We start from the raw sequence: 18,625 nt of genomic DNA on the forward strand, positions 1-18,625 counted from the left end.
CAACAAATAAAATTTGAAAAAAAAAAAACAAATCGGTTTAGATAGGTAATAATCGCAGTTTACCACTTCCACAGACCTGCTTTTGTCCATCTGGAACAAAGTAAGCTCACCTGTATTTTTTAATTTGTTTAGTTCAATCAGTATAGTTATTATATATCATAAAATACCAGGGAACGCCCACTTCACTTTCACTGCAAAAGGGGTTAATCTAGACATGGGCGCTTGTCCGGTCAAATCGGGCACTTAGCTTCCACGGTATTTTATGGGTGAAAAATTTATAATTTATTAGGAGTAAAGCGCCATATAACTCGGCAATGGGAGGGTGCTGCTTAGTTTACAAGAATGCATTACGAAAGGTAACAGAAATATTCTTATAGTCAGAGGGAATTCTTTGACCGTTTGGTCCTTTTCTATACTTTTCGACATTATGTCTCACATCTTATTTGATCTCGCAATCCGAAAATCGGATATTGTATGTAGTTTTCATTGCACCTATATTCGGTTTAATAGGATTAAAAACACAAGCAAATAGAGTTGGCGTATCAAATGAAGCACTGAAAGACAAATATTCTATTGATGCTATCCTTGAACCAATATTCATTTTGCAGAATACGTAATGTCGATTTAAAAACAAATTTTGGCAACATCCGGAAGCTTTTATACTTCCGAGATTCGTGTGCGTGGCACACTGACATTTTAGTCGGCATGTATACATCGTTTCACCATACTTCTGATACCACATACAAGTACACACACAAATACTAAAAGCGCTAGGTCAGTGTCCATCCACTGCGGTGGATTAGTTTAGCCGACGATAGCACACCTATAAAGATGAACAATGCCGAGGCACTGAATTTGTCTCACTGGTTAATTGACCCCATTAGCTTGTTGCGGTGGGTGCTATTGGACCTGAGGTGAGACGATGTATAGTGAAATCTAGTACATGCGAGCGACATATCAGCGCCAGTTCCCCATTCTGCGCTTTCCTTCGGCACGCGCCCTTCGCCCATTCATTACCTGCCTTCGATCACAATGACATTTGAAAAACACTTGTGGTTTGGGTTTCACGCTCGACGCCCTTATTATGTATGTGGTATCTCTCGTACAATGCATTCTTCAAAATCAATATAAAATAAAAGAAGCAACGTCTGGCGTACATTGAGCACTCCGTACTGGTATTTCAAATAGTTCGTGTGCCACATGGCCGTCCAAGTTTCTCTCTGCCATAGACGAGGGCCTCACACGCAGTGTGTCTCCCAGGATTCCAATCTGCAAACATTAAAAACCTTAATAATACATTGAAAATATTTCACAGATAAAATTGACCGACAGATTTTTAAAAGGCACTATTCTCGTACGAGGGTTTCGGCTCCAACAGTATACTAAATACAGCCAATGATTATCCCCATAGTAATATCTCCCTAGGATATCAAGGCGAAAGCAGCAGTGGTCACCAATCGATTGCGTATTATACGAGGCTTTTTGCCTGAACATCATGCATACTCAAAGAAAGCTAATTTTTCAAGACTAGGTTAGAATAATTAGTTTATCCGACTGCCTTGGGGTTTTTTGTATAATATCCCGCAATAAAATTCCTATCTTTGGAACGAGATGGGTGCTCGCCATTTAGTAAAAATTAAGGTTTCTGAGGCTCTTTTACGTTAGAACGAAAACACTTGCATGTATTCGGGTATAACAGATGTTCACACAAGTTTTAGTGCCAAACGAGGATCAATAAAAACGTTCACGCATCAAACGATAATCTACGTTTCTAACGTATCAAGCGTGAAACCATGCATATCATACAAGAAGTTGGAATATACTGGATATAAATCACATCACAAGAAGTTTCTCAAGCTTCAATATATATTTCTATTTATTAGAGAAGAGTTCCAGTATTGACATAAACAGGCAAAATGTGCACGTATATAATGTTTCCTCATGATTTCATCTTTATCGGCTTCGAATGGTGACTTTTTATTGTCAACTTGTGGCATGAGGCATCTGTCGATTGTAGTTGCATTTACACATGAGTGTAATTTATTACGCTGGCCGATTTGTGTGAGCTTGTGCTTTGATTTTTCACAGACAAAACTAATTCTGACCTTTGACCGCCGATTTTGGCACTGAGAAAGGATCACCCGGCCGGTGCTATACTTTTATTTTTAACTTTAATAAAATTTAGTCAAAAGTATCATAAATAAATGAGGTACAACAGGTTCGCAGTTTGCGAATTTGTCAAAATTTCAGCGTATTTCCGTCATCTAAATTGATGACTGGAGACAGTCGTTAGAGCTTACCACCTGTATGCCGTCATCTATAAATTCAATTACGAGGGCAGCTTCATGTTCTGGATCGTGGTACAATTCTCTTTGGAGTTTTGCGGAATTCTGAAGGAACAACCAAAACAGTCGTATAAACGTATAATTCCTTCATTGCGGAATAATAAGCGAAAAGTGATGCGATATACATCTTAGTAGAAAATCATATATTTGTCTATTACATTTTTATTTTGCTTTAGTGTGCCTGAAACTGTTTTGAGAAGCAAACTCCCATAAACCTTCCGATTAATCTATTAATGCTTTAATCGTGATTAAATTTCAACTGGTTATAATAGTCGGTTGAACTTGTAACCGGGCAAGCCAAGAAAAAAATTACGTGTGTTTTCATTGCCATGTTTTCGTTCCCTAAAAGGCAAACACCCTCCTGATATTAAGCGGGAAACTCAAAAATAACAACACCTTTAATCATTGTTAAAATGACGACCATGCAGCAGCCAGAAAGGAGGAAACTCACCTTCCATTCCCCCTTTCCACACGAGCAAGAGGGAGACCGTCTTTCTTTTAATGGGGAGTAGCTCAGAGAGCCGTTAATGTGGGGAAAAGGGCAGTGTGCGCAGAGAAGGAAACTGAGAACCGGTTTTCTTCCCGACAGCAGACGATTTTTCAGGTAGGCCTTTAAAGGGGCAATGCCAGCTATATGTCATTTTTTTTTTATTATCCGAAGGGATTGAAAACGATGCCTGGACATTACCCTCGAAATTCAAAAGTTGGGAACTCAATATTTGTGAAGTAAAAGAAAACTTTCAAAAGCTGAATTCGAAGTTCCCGCGCTATTCGCACCAGTGCAGTGGCGTCAAAGATTGAGTCGTCCTGCAACTCGAGATTCTCTCACGCCTCGGAAATGCCCCGACATGAAGTGCCGCGTTCTCCCGTGACCCGCGATCGACCGCTCTTCACCGCGCAAAACGCCCATCGCTGTGAGCAAACGATGCCTCACTTTCGAGTTTGAAGTTCTTTTAGGGCCCGGTCTGGGGTCGAAGGGAGTGCGCAGTGGACTTTTGTGGGTGATGTGAGGGGCGACGTCGCTCCGGTTCTGCGTGAAAGACTGCCCCGAAGGAGCCACAACCGACTCTACGCGGTACACAGACTCAAACCCTAGTTGTTTGGGCCGTTTGACGATTTCCCTTTCGAAGTCTGACAGGTCGTCGGGCACCTAAAAAAGAGAACTTCGCCCGATTCCCCGAATCACTGATCATCCCTAGTGTTACATATGCCGAGCGCTGCGGCACCGCCATGTTTTCCGACGGAGGACAAGAAGCCAGGAGGCGAGTCCGGACTCCGATTTTTGGAATTTCAAAATGAAAATCCATAGTGCGTATGCAATTACTAAAAAAGAATGTTTTATGAATGCCGTTAAGCATTATAGAAATGTCGATTACAAAGCTTCTAAATTTCTCGATCGATTACTTCACAAATAAAAAGAAGTGAGGAAATAAGACGGGGGAGAACAAAAACACCAAAAATAAAAAGGCGTATACGCCTTTTTATTTTTGGGGACATTTTTTTTCTCGCTTTGTGGCGTTTTTTTTGGGCGTCTATGACTACAACTTGCATCGTTTTAGACAACAAAAAATTATGACCATTGGGATGTCAGTGACCCATTAATCCAGGGCTGGTTCCAGCGTGAAGGCGGAGATTCCCCAAGAGGCACAAAGTCCAGCAGTTTCACTTTGATTAACTTGTGTGCGCACCTAGTCAGATGGCATATCTGCCTGGGTTTTGGGTTTTTTTCCTCGCTCCTCTGGCATCGACGACCGCCACTTATAAGTGATAAAGGCTACAACTGGAAACACATTTTTTACAATCTGTCGGGGAAGTACCAGTGCACTTGTCAGTCCTGCAAAAGCAACCAACTTTCACAATGGTCCAGGCGCGCACCGTGCAGCTCAATGGCGATGCCAACGGAGGAGTTCTGGGTGTGCCTCTCTATCCTTCCACAGCTGACGGGACGAACATCGAAAGGGAGTGGCGATAGTGGGGCTTCCTCGGCTCTGAAGTGTGTCGGTTGTAAAACGTAGAATGTCTCTCCTGGTTCAACGTCTCTCGTGCGCCTCTCTAGTGCAGCGAGGATAATTGCGAAGAAGCAAGAAAGGCGCTCATGTTGGAGAGTATGAGAAAAATCGTCACGCAAAGCTTTCGCCGGTTGAATAATAATAGGTGAGTACCTTTCGGCTGTACAGAGCTACAGATGTGCAGCCAAAGCTGAAGATGCACATCGCGGCGTAGATAACAAAAAAAAAAAAAAAAAAAAAAAAACTAGAAGGAAAAATGTTCTTTTGCCATTTTTGAACCAATCATGTTTGTAACTAACGCGACCGATTAATCGATTAAAGGGCGCTGATTAAGCGGGTCAATTGTTTTCAATTGATGCCCAGTCCTACCATAAATATGTTCATAGAGTTGTTAGCAATTATAATTCTTTTTTATATATTTGTATTTACACAAATGGTAGAACTAGCAATGTTAAGCCATTAGTTAATGTCTTCAGCAAGCGTAGTTCTAGATTATTTTAACTGATGCCTGCATGTAACTGTAAAAAAAGTATGCATAAAATTACGAGGTACCTGTTCAGTATTACATTTGCGTATTTAGATCTTGGACTAGAACATATTAAATAACTTTTTTTGGTCACTGAAACTATTAAAAGAAACCCTTCTGTTAAATTTTAATAGGCACGTCTCTTACATGCGGTTAAAGTTGAAATGTGGCGATCACTTACCTGTTCAACAATCTTGTAATTGTCTGAATATGTGGTAACTTGAAAGTTATCCGCAAAGACGGAAATTCTGCGCAACTTAAGTACGAGACCAGCGTGTATTATCAATGTGAGTTCCCCGGTTGAACTTCGCGGCTCTACAAGTTTCGGGAACACTGTCGAAATAACATGTCCTGTTGGGGGCGCAAGAACACCAGAAAATTAAATGTTGACAAAATGTACTCTTAGCCGTCATGACGACAAAATGCCTAAACAATCACGCTGCAACTCGAAGTACGCTCAACCGGTTGAACCTATACCATTGCTTATTTTTTTTTTTGTGTGTGAGTTTTTTGGAGGGGTGGTGTTTAGATTTATTTCATACATCTAGAGTTATTCATCTAATATATGCATATGACCTGTATCTCGAGTGTAGAAGGGTTGGCTTGGGTGGCGGTTTGAGCCTCAATACCGTATTTACTCGAGCAATAGCCGCACTATTCATGAACAATGCCCTTGCTTCTACTTTCCCGCAGAGCACATATACAGCCAATCATCCCGTTGCGCATAAATAACATAATGAATAACTAGATCGAGAACACATACAAATCCAATCTTCACAGATGGTATCTTCGCGCGAAGACCTGTAAACCGCTGGAATCATGCTGTCGATCGCGGTGATTGGCAATCTGTGTGCTCCGCGGAAAAGCGAACCTTCAGGTATCTTCATAAACAGTGCGGCTATTACTCGAGTAGATACGGTAGTCGTTTCGAACACAGTAAAGCCAAATCAAATACCGTGTAAGCCAATACTGGCAACTCCAGCGGATCGCGGGCGAAAAGTGATCGCAGCGCCCCTGGCGATCACTTTTCTGCTAGCAGACGAATTCTCCACAATGCATTGGTTTTGCCTATCTCCGTGCGAGGTGAGCAATGAAAAAAAATTCCCGGATATTCTTAAAGTGATACCGAACATTTGAAAAGTTAGCAAAGTTTAATTATTAATTTGCATATGATTACTTTTCACTGAACCTAATTTCGTCGGGGATTTATAAAGTGATTTTGAAAAATTACGCGTTTTTTGCATTTTTTCAACTGTTTTTTTTTGTCATTTCATTCGTTACTAAAACTCGATATGTGTATAACGTGGTACGTTTGTCGCAGATTTATTACTTTTCAACGGACAACTGCGAACCACTATGCTTTACCACCTCACCTTATACATTCTGTATTATGTGCACGTAAGTGCGGACCACAGAATAGTCATAAAAACTATCATTTTTAAAAGAATGTAATCTAAGTTATACTTGCCCCAGTGTATAATTTATACGGCTGTAGTAGGTTTCAGTAATTTGTATGACAATCTATAGATTTTTTATCAACTTTACTATGTGCAGTCGCAATCACATTTGTCCATTACGCGGACGAGAGCGCGGTTTTCTCCGGCAAGTGCTCGACTGGCGGCATTATGCGGCTACTAACCCATAGTCACGACACACGAAGGGGAACTATAGAACAACCCGCTCGAAGAGTGTCCTACCCTCTCCATCCGGAACCGTTGGGGCCGCCGAACACGGGAGGGTGCTATCGCCCTCTTCACGATCGTCAGAAAGCTTTAACAATAGAAAACATAAATTAAGCTCAGAGGTTTCTCAATAACGTCACTTTCTAGAAAAAAAAATTGCTGTTCTGTTTTTTAAGCTGGCGTGGCGTAGCGTGTGTCGGCGGTTCCCGTTGTAGGGGCCAGGACACCGCTCGAGAGGGTTTTTCATGTTGCACTACGTGACTGGATTAGTTCCCGTGAATGCCACCACTCGAGCGCTCGCCGGAGAAATTTGGGCGCTCCCGCGTTAAGCCTAGTTCACATGCAGCGGTTTTGGCCCTAGAGCGGCGCGATTTCTGCCGTCGCGGCGCTCTGGCCAGCACCAGCAATTCAGTGGCACGAGCGTCGCTTTAGGGCCAAAATCGCTGCATGTGAAACACGCTTTAGGGTTGTTGGAGAACGGACACGGGACGACGAGGAAGTGGGCAACGGGGTCACGCGCGGGACATGCGCCATGTTCTCATTCTGATAAACCGTTACCATCACGTCGATCAGGTCGTAGTTTCTTCAGATCCCAAAAAGGGTCAAGCCTGATTACCGCTGTATTATATAACTTCCTTATGTAGCACTTCTTAACAGAACTTAAGAAGCAGATCACCGCCTAATTATGAAAGGCGCCTTGTTCGTACTGACAAATGCCGCATTCATAAAGTAGAAGCACATCTGTAGTAATTCTTCAGTGACGTGAAGGTTGCGCACGTTGAGGCGGTTAACACACACGTACATTTCAAACTTCCTCAAGTGTTTAGTAGCGTGGCCTTTAAAAAGGATTCGGCTACAAGACTCCGTAGGAAAAGGTCAGAAAAGCAACTGCTCAAAAACTGCGCGGCTTCCTCCAAGAATATTGCGCTTGTTCGCTGACTCCTACACACTATTAATCGTGTTCTTGCCACACAAGAACCCTAAAAGCATTTTAAATCTCATGACATTTGCGTTGAATGTGATTCTCTCTCTCTCTCCCCCCCCCCCCCTTTACCTCACTACAAGTCAAAATGTCATTCCGCCCTTATACGCTACAAATACAACATTGCCGGAAAAAAGTATATATCTCATATCAAAAGATATAACCCCGCACTCGCCCTTCTATAGACCCATATGAGTCTGCTAAGAAGTACGTAATAAATAACATAAATATTAATATAAAGTTTTAGTAGATCGTTTCGATACCTCTGACACCCCCGATAACGATACGATCCTAGCGCAAACGCTGCGGCGGAGAATCGGGTATCGTTAACGAACTCATCGGAACGATCTACCAAAACTCTTTATTAGCTAATGCTGGTAACACTTGTGCCCCTTTAATGGTCTTCTAGCATCGCTTTGCTCGCCAACTTATCCACGTTCATCTCAAAGCGACTGCAATTATTATCATTTGAGTAACAGTTTAAATGCGCGGGTTTTACTTTCAAAAGCGAATCAAATGTTGGAGACATTACATATTTCTGTTAAACAGAAGCTTGGCTTTGCAGACCCCCATCTGTAGTCGGGGACAGGTTAAGAATTTGGGGGAACCTTCTCCACCCCTTTCCACTTTAGCAGACCGAACGCTGGAGGCGTGGTCGAGTCCACTTTACCGTTTGCTCTGCTAAAGTGGAAAGGGGTGGAAGGAACTTAACCTGAACTCTTAACCTGTACCTGATTTTTGCAATTATTATTCCTTTCAGTATAAACTTTTTTTTTTCTTAACTGCACTACTGCGCGCAAAGCCGTCTACGGTCCTCTTTGCCCCCGAAGCATCTACCACATGATACCCAAGGGAGAGAAAAAAAGAAAGAGAGAGAGAGAGAGAGAGGGAGCAGGTCCTCTCCTTTCTCTGGCGCCAGGACAGACGTAGGAGTGCAGTCTGAACTTTTAAGTGTGTCCTGGCACCACCTCCGCCCTCTGAAGGACGGTAACATGACTCCGAACAGGCGCATAATTAATAACCAACGCTTTATTCTTTCTTCAACGCCCATTTTTCTTTCTCTCTCTGCTACAACCGGTTCTAAACATACCGCTCCCGCCGTTTCTTTCGAGGCCACGGGCGGCGCTTCATGTGTTTGCTACACGTCTATTAAATCATGCATACATACCATTAAAAAAAAAAACAAAAAAAAAAAACGCGCCACCTGTTTATCAATTTCACAAAATGCCGCCTCAAACATGACATCCATTTCGAAACCGGGGTTCACCAAATATCTGCACGGTGAGTGGCTATTTTTTGAAAAAGTACTCGAAAAATAAGAATAACAATAGTAAAAAAGAACCGGCTTGATATAAGCAGTGAAATAGTATAATTAATCGTTTCACCTGCTGTGCGGGAGGCGTCGTTATTAAAGCAAAGCACCATGGCGGTAGCAGGTGGAAATTGAACTATACAGAAGTGGCTAAGTAATGTAAGTTACGCATGCTGCCGCATTGCGATTTGTTTTACTGGCGTTACATTTCGTATGGGACAATAAATTATTAACTAAACTGTGTCTTACTGGTCTGTCAAGCCGCTTTTTAATTATTTTTACCTTGCCTTTACCCGGATTCTGTAGTATTTTTGCATTCAAAGTGTACACTAATACAATGTAGTGCAATTTATTTCATCTTTAAATGTAGCTTGACGCCCACTGCAGCCAATAACACAAGGGTGTGCATGAGACGCGGCTGGCGCTACTGCTTTTATGCAAAGCAAATTATAATAATAATAATATTAATTTTAGTTTATTTTAAAATGAGGACCATATCCACGGGCACAACGCAGCTGGTTAGTCAAAGGCCTCAAGGACTTGTAGGGCTAATCCAATGTAGCAGAAATTTAAAAAAGAAATATTACAAAGCAAATTAAAAAAAAGTAGGTGGTCTCTGGGAATTTAATAATAATAATAATAATAATAATATTAATATTAATTATTATTAATATTATTATAAAAGTTATCATCTTCATATTAATAAAACGTAAACACCGGTCCACACCTTCAGTATGGACACAGTTTAAACATCCTGAACTCTTACAATCGCTAGAACGAGGTATGTGTATCTATATTAGGGCTGGGCGCCGGTTAACATTTTAAACCCGATTTATCGCCACCCTTTAATCGATTAATTAATCAGTCTATTGGTCTCGGTTATTTCTACGCATAATATTTTTAAGTCAGAATTATATATATATTTGTTTTATGTGTGATAAACGGCGCAATATAGAATTTCGTTTATGAATCTACCTGGATGTGTGGTTGAAAACAGTTCAAAGGCGCCCTGCACTTGCCTGGAGGTACAAAATCTCGCCCCTATAGTTTACTTTAGGTTAAATTTTACCTCAAATGTTTCCTTCATACAGGTGTGCTCTTGCGCTTCTGCATGATGAAAGCGTTTAATTTTTACTTTCTTTTGGTTTGTCAAACCTGTAGCGATTAACCGGTTAAAAAAATAATCGCGAATAAATCATTAATTGATTGATTTGTAGGGTAATCCATCAATTGCCCAGCCCTAAAAAATCACTGCTTCTGAGACGTCAAGTTACTGCACACATTTTGATACCCTTGTTAAACCCTTGTAACACGGGCGCACGTAAGTACCATTACGCCCAACCAAAGTTAGCACACTGTACTTGCGGCCAACATTCGGCGGCTATGCAGTCAGAGCTTTGGGCGCACGTGCGCTCGAGCGTCTTGAGCGCCCATCAGAGCCTGTGCAGGCGCACTCTTCACCTCTAAAATATCTATCCGATAGTACAGTGTAGTGTACTGTGGTGGCGCGTAAAGCTCGATTCACATGGTTCGATTTTGCGTGCGAATTCGCAACTGCGACGTCGGGCACCGAAGCTTCACCCATGCTTTCTTTCTTTCTTTTTTTTCTTTGTCGCACAAGCGGCGTTGCAATTGCGAAATCGCAAGTAAACTCGCATCATGTGGATCAGGCGTAACAGCAATGAAAGGTGACCTACCAATGGTTAAGGGTGCCCGTGTGACAAGCGTATTACACGGTCACCCTTTACCGCAGGTTAAGTCACCTGAAACTGCTCTTACGCTTCACTACGGTTACCACACGACACTCTTGGACAACGTTCTGCGGCCATGCAGTCGAAGCTATGGGAGCACGCGCACTTGCACATCGTGAACAGCCATCAATGCCATATGCATATGCCATATACCTATTTCTTCTGAAATAGGTATACGAGAGTATAGTGTAGTAACTGTGGTGACGCGTAATAGCGATAAAAGGTGACTTAACAGCGGTTAAGGGTGCCCTGTGTAGCACGTATATTACACGGGCACTCTTAACCGCAGCCAAGCCGTCTTTGACTTCAGTTACGCTTCACCACAATTACTGCACTATAGGGGGTGTTCACTGGACGCCATATTTGTGGGTGCTGTTTAGAGCGCATGCTCAGAACGAGCTCACATCAATAGGCTGCTAAGACCGACACTGTTGATGGTGCGGAATGCACGTTGCAAAAGAACTATGGAAGCTCGCTGTCAGCACGCGCTCAGTATTAGCGCACACAGATATGGCCGCCAGTGAATACTCCCTATACTCTCGGACAGCTATTTCAGAAGTGAACAGTGCGCGTGCACCACTTTGATGGGCGCTCAAGATTCGCAAGCGGACGTGCGACCATGGCTTTGACTGCCTAGCCGCCGAGCGTTGTCCCGGAGTACACTGTGGCATAGCCTCCTCTATATAATCACAAAGCCTGGCAGTTCGACGACGGAACCATAGAGTGCCCGGTTGCAGATTTCGAGCGCTAGGAGCTGGTAGCACAAAGTATTTCTCGGAGAGCTTGTAGTCAGCGCACAACGCGAGGAGCACGAGCAGACATTCCATCGCTCGGGACAAGTGTGTTTGGGCGTCTCGCCGCAGCGGGGCGTCCGTCACGTGGCTCTCCTCTCATCCCTTGTCTGCCGCTCTACCTGTTCAATTTGGGCGGCCGCTTCTCGTGGCGATGTGCCATGCTTTGTCAGTATAGAGGATGCTATGAGTGTGGTAACTGTGGCTTAGGGTAAGTGTAGTTAAGTGTGTCCATCTAAAAAAAGAAGGAAGTGTTAAGGAATAAAACCCCCAAAAATGGTCTCGTCGTGCGGCTTAGCATGCTATTCCCGCCGTCTATTCAAACAAGGTGAAAAATGCAAACAAAGGCTGCTGTAGCACTACACCAAACGATCTCGCCCCAGCCTGTGTTTTTTAAGTTATCAGGTACTATAGAGTCGCTTTACTAACGTTGGTAAGATAAGGATTGATCTTACGGGCATAGGATGATCCATTGCAAATGAGCATTGAAGCAAGCAAAGTAACAAGTACGCAGAACGCTTTCTCCATTACAGCTGGTATGACTTGTACAGAATGTGAGACATTTTTTTAATGCTCTCAGCATTTTATGTTGTTGCTTTTTATGCTTCTATTTTACGCGGGTTTGCAGAGCTCATGGGGCTTGCAACAATTGTTTTCACATCACCAAACTCATGACGTCCGGTTTCACACAAAGGAGTTCCGGGTAGATTCAATAGAACGGCTTTTTTTCCGGTATGGAAAAAACACTGCACGTAGGGGCAAATAGGATGTGCTTAACTTGCAAGCCGGAATCTTGTATCGATTAAGATTATTTACTGGAGGGTAGTTCTATGAATCGTATATTGAAATTAAATAATTAACAGGAAAAGAACTTATCTGTTCCGATTTCCACATCATGCTTGGAAATCAAAACAAACGACATGGTGCTTCACCAGCGAATGAGAATAAGTCTTGAAAAACTATGTAGCACATTTAAATTACATATTAGATCCTTTAACAAATTTAGTGCTATGCTTCTGAAGTTTCCAGGTTTCCAGCCGCCATGCATCACCCAGTGGCTCAAATACCAATCTACATATTTCTATGTTAAGCGCCGTTAAAATCTAGTACATATTCGTCTTAAAGTTGGGGTGTTCTTCGCTGTACACTTATTTCTCTATTTGTTTGAGTTTGGATGGTGCCAAGAAACTCTCACTCTGCATGAGGCGTTTATGTGAGTAAAACTTTTGATAAAATTCACCACATTTTAATGCCATGCGCTGTCTGGGGCATGACAAAAATGGACACCCCAAGGATTTACATGACAGCCTCAACTGCGCTGCGCGTAGAAGCTATATAATTCTCGCCATTGTGACATCTAATAACAATACAGAAAACTAACTTCTGGGATAGTCAGGCTCCGTAACGGTGCCTGTTTTCAAATCCTTCGTTCACGAGCCATTGATAGGCCGCCATGTACAGATGATATACATTTAGATGACGATAGTTATTGAAATGACCAGACCAGACGGAAAGGTTCTAGCGTTGACCGTAGTCCAAATATCTTATAGCGGTTGTTAGAAGCCGGAGAACTAAATTCGTCTTCGAGCTATTTCAGGGTGACGTTATGGTGTCTAGAGTCTGCCATACCGAAACTAAGGGAAGAAACAACCACATGACGTTGCGGAAACAAGACGGTGTAAGATTGGCTCACGTTGACTCGTTACGGCACCTGCTGTGGAGGCATGTCGGCTCAAACTTCCCGGCTTCCAGTACACGAAAAAAGTGAAAGCTGCTTACAACTCCCTGTAACGCCGAATTAGAGCGCAGCTCTTGAGGAGGAGGAGGGAAGGGCACTGGGGGGGGGGTTAAACTAACCAGGGGGTGGTCACGTGACCTTGGGGGTCACGTGACCCCCAATGCCGATGATGTCATCACTGAGGTCACTGATGACGTCATCATTGACAATCACGATGCGGGTACCGATGACGTCATTAGTGACGTCACTGATGACTTCACCAGTGATGATGACGATGACGATGCGAATGTCGGTGACGTCATCAGTGACGTCGCTGATGACGTCATCAGTGATGATGACGATGACGATGCGGATGTCGGTAACGTCATCAGTGATGATGACGATGACGATGCGGATGCCGGTGACGTCATCAGTGATGATGACGATGACGATGCGGATGCCGGTGACGTCATCAGTGACGATGACGATGACGATGTGGATGTCGGTGACGACATCAGTGACGTCACTGATGACGTCATCAGTGATGAGGACGATGACGATGCGGATGTCGGCAACGTCATCAGTGATGATGACGATGACGATGCGGATGCCGGTGACGTCATCAGTGATGATGACGATGACGATGTGGATGCCGGTGACGTCATCAGTGATGATGAGGATGACGATGTGGATGCCGGTGACGTCATCAGTGATGATGACGTCATTAGTGATGATGACGATGACGATGTGGATGCCGGTGACGTCATCAGTGACGATGACGTCATTGGGGGTCACGCGACATCGGCGGGGGTCACGTGACCTCAGGGGAGTCACGTGACCTCGGGGGGGTCACGTGCCCCCCACGAGGTCACGTGACCCCGGTGGGGGGCTCGCGCGGTGCATTATGGGACATTTCCCATGATGCACCGGGGTCACGTGACTTCGGGGGGGTCACGTGCCCCCCACGAGGTCACGTGACCCCGGTGGGGGGCTCGCGCGGTGCATTATGGGACATTTCCCATGATGCACCGCGCGGTTACGCCGACGGCGACGCCAACGGCGACGGCGACGCCGACGGCGACGCCGACACCGCTCAAGCCGGAAACGGCCCCCTAAGAGCTGCGCTCTAAAAAAAAAATCGATGTCGTATTTTTTATAGTGTGCCGCCAAGGCGTTAATAACTTGGCCTTTGTGATTTCGGTAAATACCGATCAACCCCAAGAATTAACCTCCGAGACAGAAACTGTACTTCTAGTAAGTTGAAGTATACTAAAAGCGCCCTTTGTAAACTTAGAGTATACCATAATATGTACTTTAACTGTCGTACGCTGAAAGGGTGCTTTAAGTTCTAGCCGCTTATTAGTATAGATGCCGGAGCCACGGGCAAAGTACAGATACCGGAGCCACGGACAAAGAAGTTGAAAATGCTCCTAAGCTGGTGATTTGAGGCCTATACATTTGAGACGTTACCACGATGCGAAGCAGGAATTGTATGTGAGAGATGCGTAAGCATTTATTTCTAACTCGGGCCCGGTCAATCTGTCAGTGGCACACAATTGGTTTCAAAGCCCCGAAATGTACAAAACTTTATCAAGGCGTGCACGAGGGTTGGCGCTTTCTTATGACTGGTTGAATACTTTTGGCCATCGACATTGAACGATATCGAAAAAGAACTGTATGTACAGTTCTTACTCGATCTCGTTCAGTGTTTATGGCCACAAAGATGCAACCAGTCATGACGAAGCGCCAACCCTCGCAGACGCCTTGAAAGTCAACGGCTAATGAGAATCTGCTATTCACTGTACAGTGAAGGGCACATTCTCGTTGCCGTTTATTTGCGAAAGTTGCGGTGCGCAATAAAATACTGCAGACTACAAGTTCATTGCAGCCATTAGCACGACAAAAGTTAAACAACCATTTGAGCCGCCAGATGGCATTGCATTTCTAAAAAGGGCCTATTTCAAGGGCAAAAGCTAGCGTTTTCTTTCAATCTCTCCTTCGCAAAACTTGATGACGTGGCTGGGGGTCGCGGTATCCCCCAGTGACGATATCTGGATGCGGCTCATAGAATGGACCCAAGCATTGCGTGAGCACACGATTTTGGCTCGTTATAACATATAGTTCGATAAGCGTTCGGGTTGTGGCCCCTGTTCAATCGCTCACGTGACGACAATAGCCGAACCATAACAATGTCTGGATAGTGTCCTGTGCTTTAAAAGTCCAAGAGCGTGGCTATGATCAACGTCGGCGGCATATAACCGGCTCCTCCCGTGGTCGCTCGTTCTTGCGGCGAGTTGAGGGGGTGAATGCTGCTGGTTTTTTCGAGCGCAGCTCTTAGGTGCCCGTTTCCGGCTTGAGCGGCGTCGCTTTCACCGTCGCCGTCAGCGTAAACGCGTGGTGCATTGTGGGTAAATTTTCCCGAAGGAACCCGAGGTCCTCCCGAAGGACCTCGGGTTCCTTCAGGAGGACCTCGGGTTCCTTCAGGAGGACCTCGGGTTCCTTCAGGAGGACCTCGGGTTCCTTCAGGAGGACCTCGGGAGAACCTCAGGTTCCTTCGGGAGGACCTCGGGTTCCTTCGGGAGGACCCCGGAGGGCCTCGGGTTCCTTCGGCAGGACCTCGGGAGGACTTCGGGTTCCTTCGGGAGGACCTCGGGTTCCTTCGGGAGGACCTTGGGAGGACCTCGGGTTCCTTCGGGTGGACCTCGGGTTCCTTCGGGAGGACCTCGGCAGGATCTCGGGCACCTTCGGTGACCTCTGAGAGAGGGGTCACGTGACCCCCCCCCCTTGAGGTGACGTGACCCCTCTCCCCAGTCACGTGACCCCCCCCCCCCCATCGAGGTCAGGTTACCCTCAGTACCCTTCCCTCCTCCTCCTCAAGAGCTGCGCTCTAATTCGGCGTTACAGGGAGTTGTAAACGGCTTTAATTTTTTTTAAAGATTTTTTGTGACTTTTATTTGCCTGTCGTGAAAAACGAACACGTGCTTCATAGGTGATCAATGTCAGGGTTTCGCTCTAAGCCGTATTTTTGCAAAGTTCAAAAATTGTTGCATCGCCTTTTTAAGGCGGCGGTCCCACGGCGGCCATCTTGAACAAGCCATTAGTTCAACCGCTAGATGGCGATACTCATCCGTGTGGCCAGAAAAGTGGTTCGTGGCAGTAATGTTCTTCCTCTGCTCTTAATTTCCTCCTTTCTGCTGCTCGCCCGTGCACCTTCAGCGCTCAGAGCGTGCTCTCTCTGACAAATATGCCAGGAAACATGACAGTGGTGGTGCTCGGTTCACCCCGAAGCAGAGCCCAGCTAGCTCATCTACCCGGGCGAGAGTGCCAAGCTCGGCAAATTTTGCTCTTTCATACTGGCTTTGATCCGCGCTGCAGGGATGGCCACTGCCGGACTGGAAGCGCGCGCTCTCTTTCTCTTCTTACAGCCTTTGCAAATGGGGCAATCGCCACCTCCCGCCGCAATGCGCGGGGGGCGCTGTCACCTCACCCCTGGGGGGCTACCTTTTGCCGTTTGCACAGAGCGCGTCTGACAGTGTATCTCAGCGCTGTCGCAACTTGCCGCTTAGATTTTTATCGCCTTTGACACCAGATCCTTACGTTTAGACCCTCAACCACTATCCAATGCGCTTCTGATGAGCCCAAAACGGTGAATATTTGACGCACATCTCCGAGAGATTCGGGAGTAAAAAGTAGTAAGTAGAGACAACGAATGCAATTGCGGAGAAATTATACTCGTCTTTACCTCCAGAACTTCTGTTGCAACTCAACAACAGGTGGAGACGGACCCCTTCTACGTGGAGGAACTTTAAATAATAAATAATTCGTGCACTCTCGTGAAATGTAAGCAGGCCCAATCTATCTATTGCCGTGGTCTGCATCCTCATTTCATTTGGTTTCCGGGTACCTGTGCCCTATAAAACCACGATCTTCTGCCCAATAAACTTCAGCTGTGTTTGAGACTTTGTGTTGTGTTGTCATTTCCCCCCCCCCCAGTCTGGGGGTTTTGTCCAAAATGTTAAACCTTCACCAGCTTGTTTGCGCCCTAACTTTTTGTTCATCATTTCATAGGCCGCACATGAAGTCAGTCAGCTGCTCTAGACGAGGGTGTAGTAGTCTGTACAATTTTCGCACAGTGCATATTACAGCCTAAACTGCTTCCTCGAGGGCTTGTGCACATATCCAGCTGATTTTGTGTTTCTGTCCGTGACCGTCTTTGCATGGGTAATCAGAAGTATTCTGAGGAACCTGTTGCAAATTAAACCAGCCATGCGCTTTGAGTGACTGTTGTCAATGCCCTCTGGGCAACTTAGGATTGGCGCGTCTTCAAAATAAGGTGCAATGAGTAGTCGCAGAACTTCGTGTACATTTGTACGCGAAAGGTGCTTAACAGCCTTAAAAAAAAAAAGCAACAATGTTGTCCAGAAGTGCGACTGAGAGAATGGAACGCAGCAGCAGACCATGACCGCGCTTTCCGAACAACGGCGTGCAAGGGGTCAGACAAGTAGAGGTCCCGTCCATGTCATAGAGGAACGCAGTTTGCTGACGACACTGACTGTCGGTAGAGTGACTTAAATCGGAGCAAAGTTCAATAAACCGTTGCCAAAACAACAACCTACGAAGCTCGAACACCAGCGCCAAGCAGCTTAATGGACTCTCCGAGTGGGGTGAAGGGGGGTGAGGTGGCTGCGTCCCTGGCGGCAAGCAAGTGAATTACATACGGAGAAAAAATGCCATTGACTTCCGGCGATTGCAAAGGCCGTAAGAAGAGAAAGAGAGCGCGCGCTTCCAGTCTGGCCGTGGGCTGGCAAAGCGATTTCGTTAGAAACTCAAAAGGCTCACAAGCCAGTAGCAATTGTTTTATCTATTCAAGAATTAAAAATACATTCAATCAATCAGTGAAGAATGTTATCAAACGATAAAAAATATATATAAAACGTCAAACCCGTAGGTAGATTTTTTTTTTAGTGTTTGGAGAGAAGGGGGGGGGGGGGAGGCATTTCTTGAGGTCACGGCTGCCAAGCATAGGAAGAGGGAGAATGCATTGCCAATAGAATGCATTTAGGAGATAAGCGTAAACGTCACTCATCCTCGTTTTGTTTCGCCTCTATTTTTTTACTAGTTGCAGGTTGAAACGTTTTAATATTTTTTCGTCGCCCATACCGGATATGCCTACTTGACGGTCGGGGGCGAGAGTAAGCGAAAAAGGTCTATAGAATGAGCGCGCTGCCTCCCACGCGACACACACCGGATCTTCAGAATGACCTTTAATGCATGTTGAAAACATTTCACCAAAAGGATCACAATGCTTCCCCATTCCCCGTCGTAAGCACACTTAGGTGTCTGTGCCGCCTTTTTTTTTGTTTTTTGTTCTTTTGCCGCAGCTTTTTAGAGTCATGTCTGTCTGGAAATAAAGATTATTGTTATTATTATTAACTCACGCACACTTGTTGTCGTAATATTTTTGTATTTTTACATGTACACAGAAGAACCGCCAGCGGTCCGGATCATCG

General features: G+C 45.0%; 1 protein-coding gene across 1 annotated transcript in view; it reads right to left on the bottom strand.

Moving 5' to 3' along the window:
• The window catches only part of LOC115311452 (snake venom metalloproteinase-disintegrin-like mocarhagin), a 34,545-nt gene extending 22,619 nt beyond the window's left edge, over positions 1 to 11,926 (bottom strand). Inside the window, exons 1-4 of the mRNA XM_040218965.1 lie at positions 11,854 to 11,926; positions 5,062 to 5,231; positions 2,301 to 2,390; positions 1,158 to 1,269 (exon numbers count right to left, since the gene is read on the bottom strand). Coding sequence (XP_040074899.1) covers positions 1,158 to 1,269; positions 2,301 to 2,390; positions 5,062 to 5,231; positions 11,854 to 11,926 — 445 coding nt within the window. The remainder of the gene's footprint in view (positions 1 to 1,157; positions 1,270 to 2,300; positions 2,391 to 5,061; positions 5,232 to 11,853) is intronic.
• Between the last annotated feature and the right edge of the window lie 6,699 nt (positions 11,927 to 18,625).

This window comes from Ixodes scapularis, unplaced genomic scaffold (genome assembly GCF_016920785.2).
Source record: "Ixodes scapularis isolate PalLabHiFi unplaced genomic scaffold, ASM1692078v2 PGA_scaffold4__175_contigs__length_147842914, whole genome shotgun sequence".
NCBI classification, from domain to species: Eukaryota; Metazoa; Arthropoda; class Arachnida; order Ixodida; family Ixodidae; genus Ixodes; species Ixodes scapularis.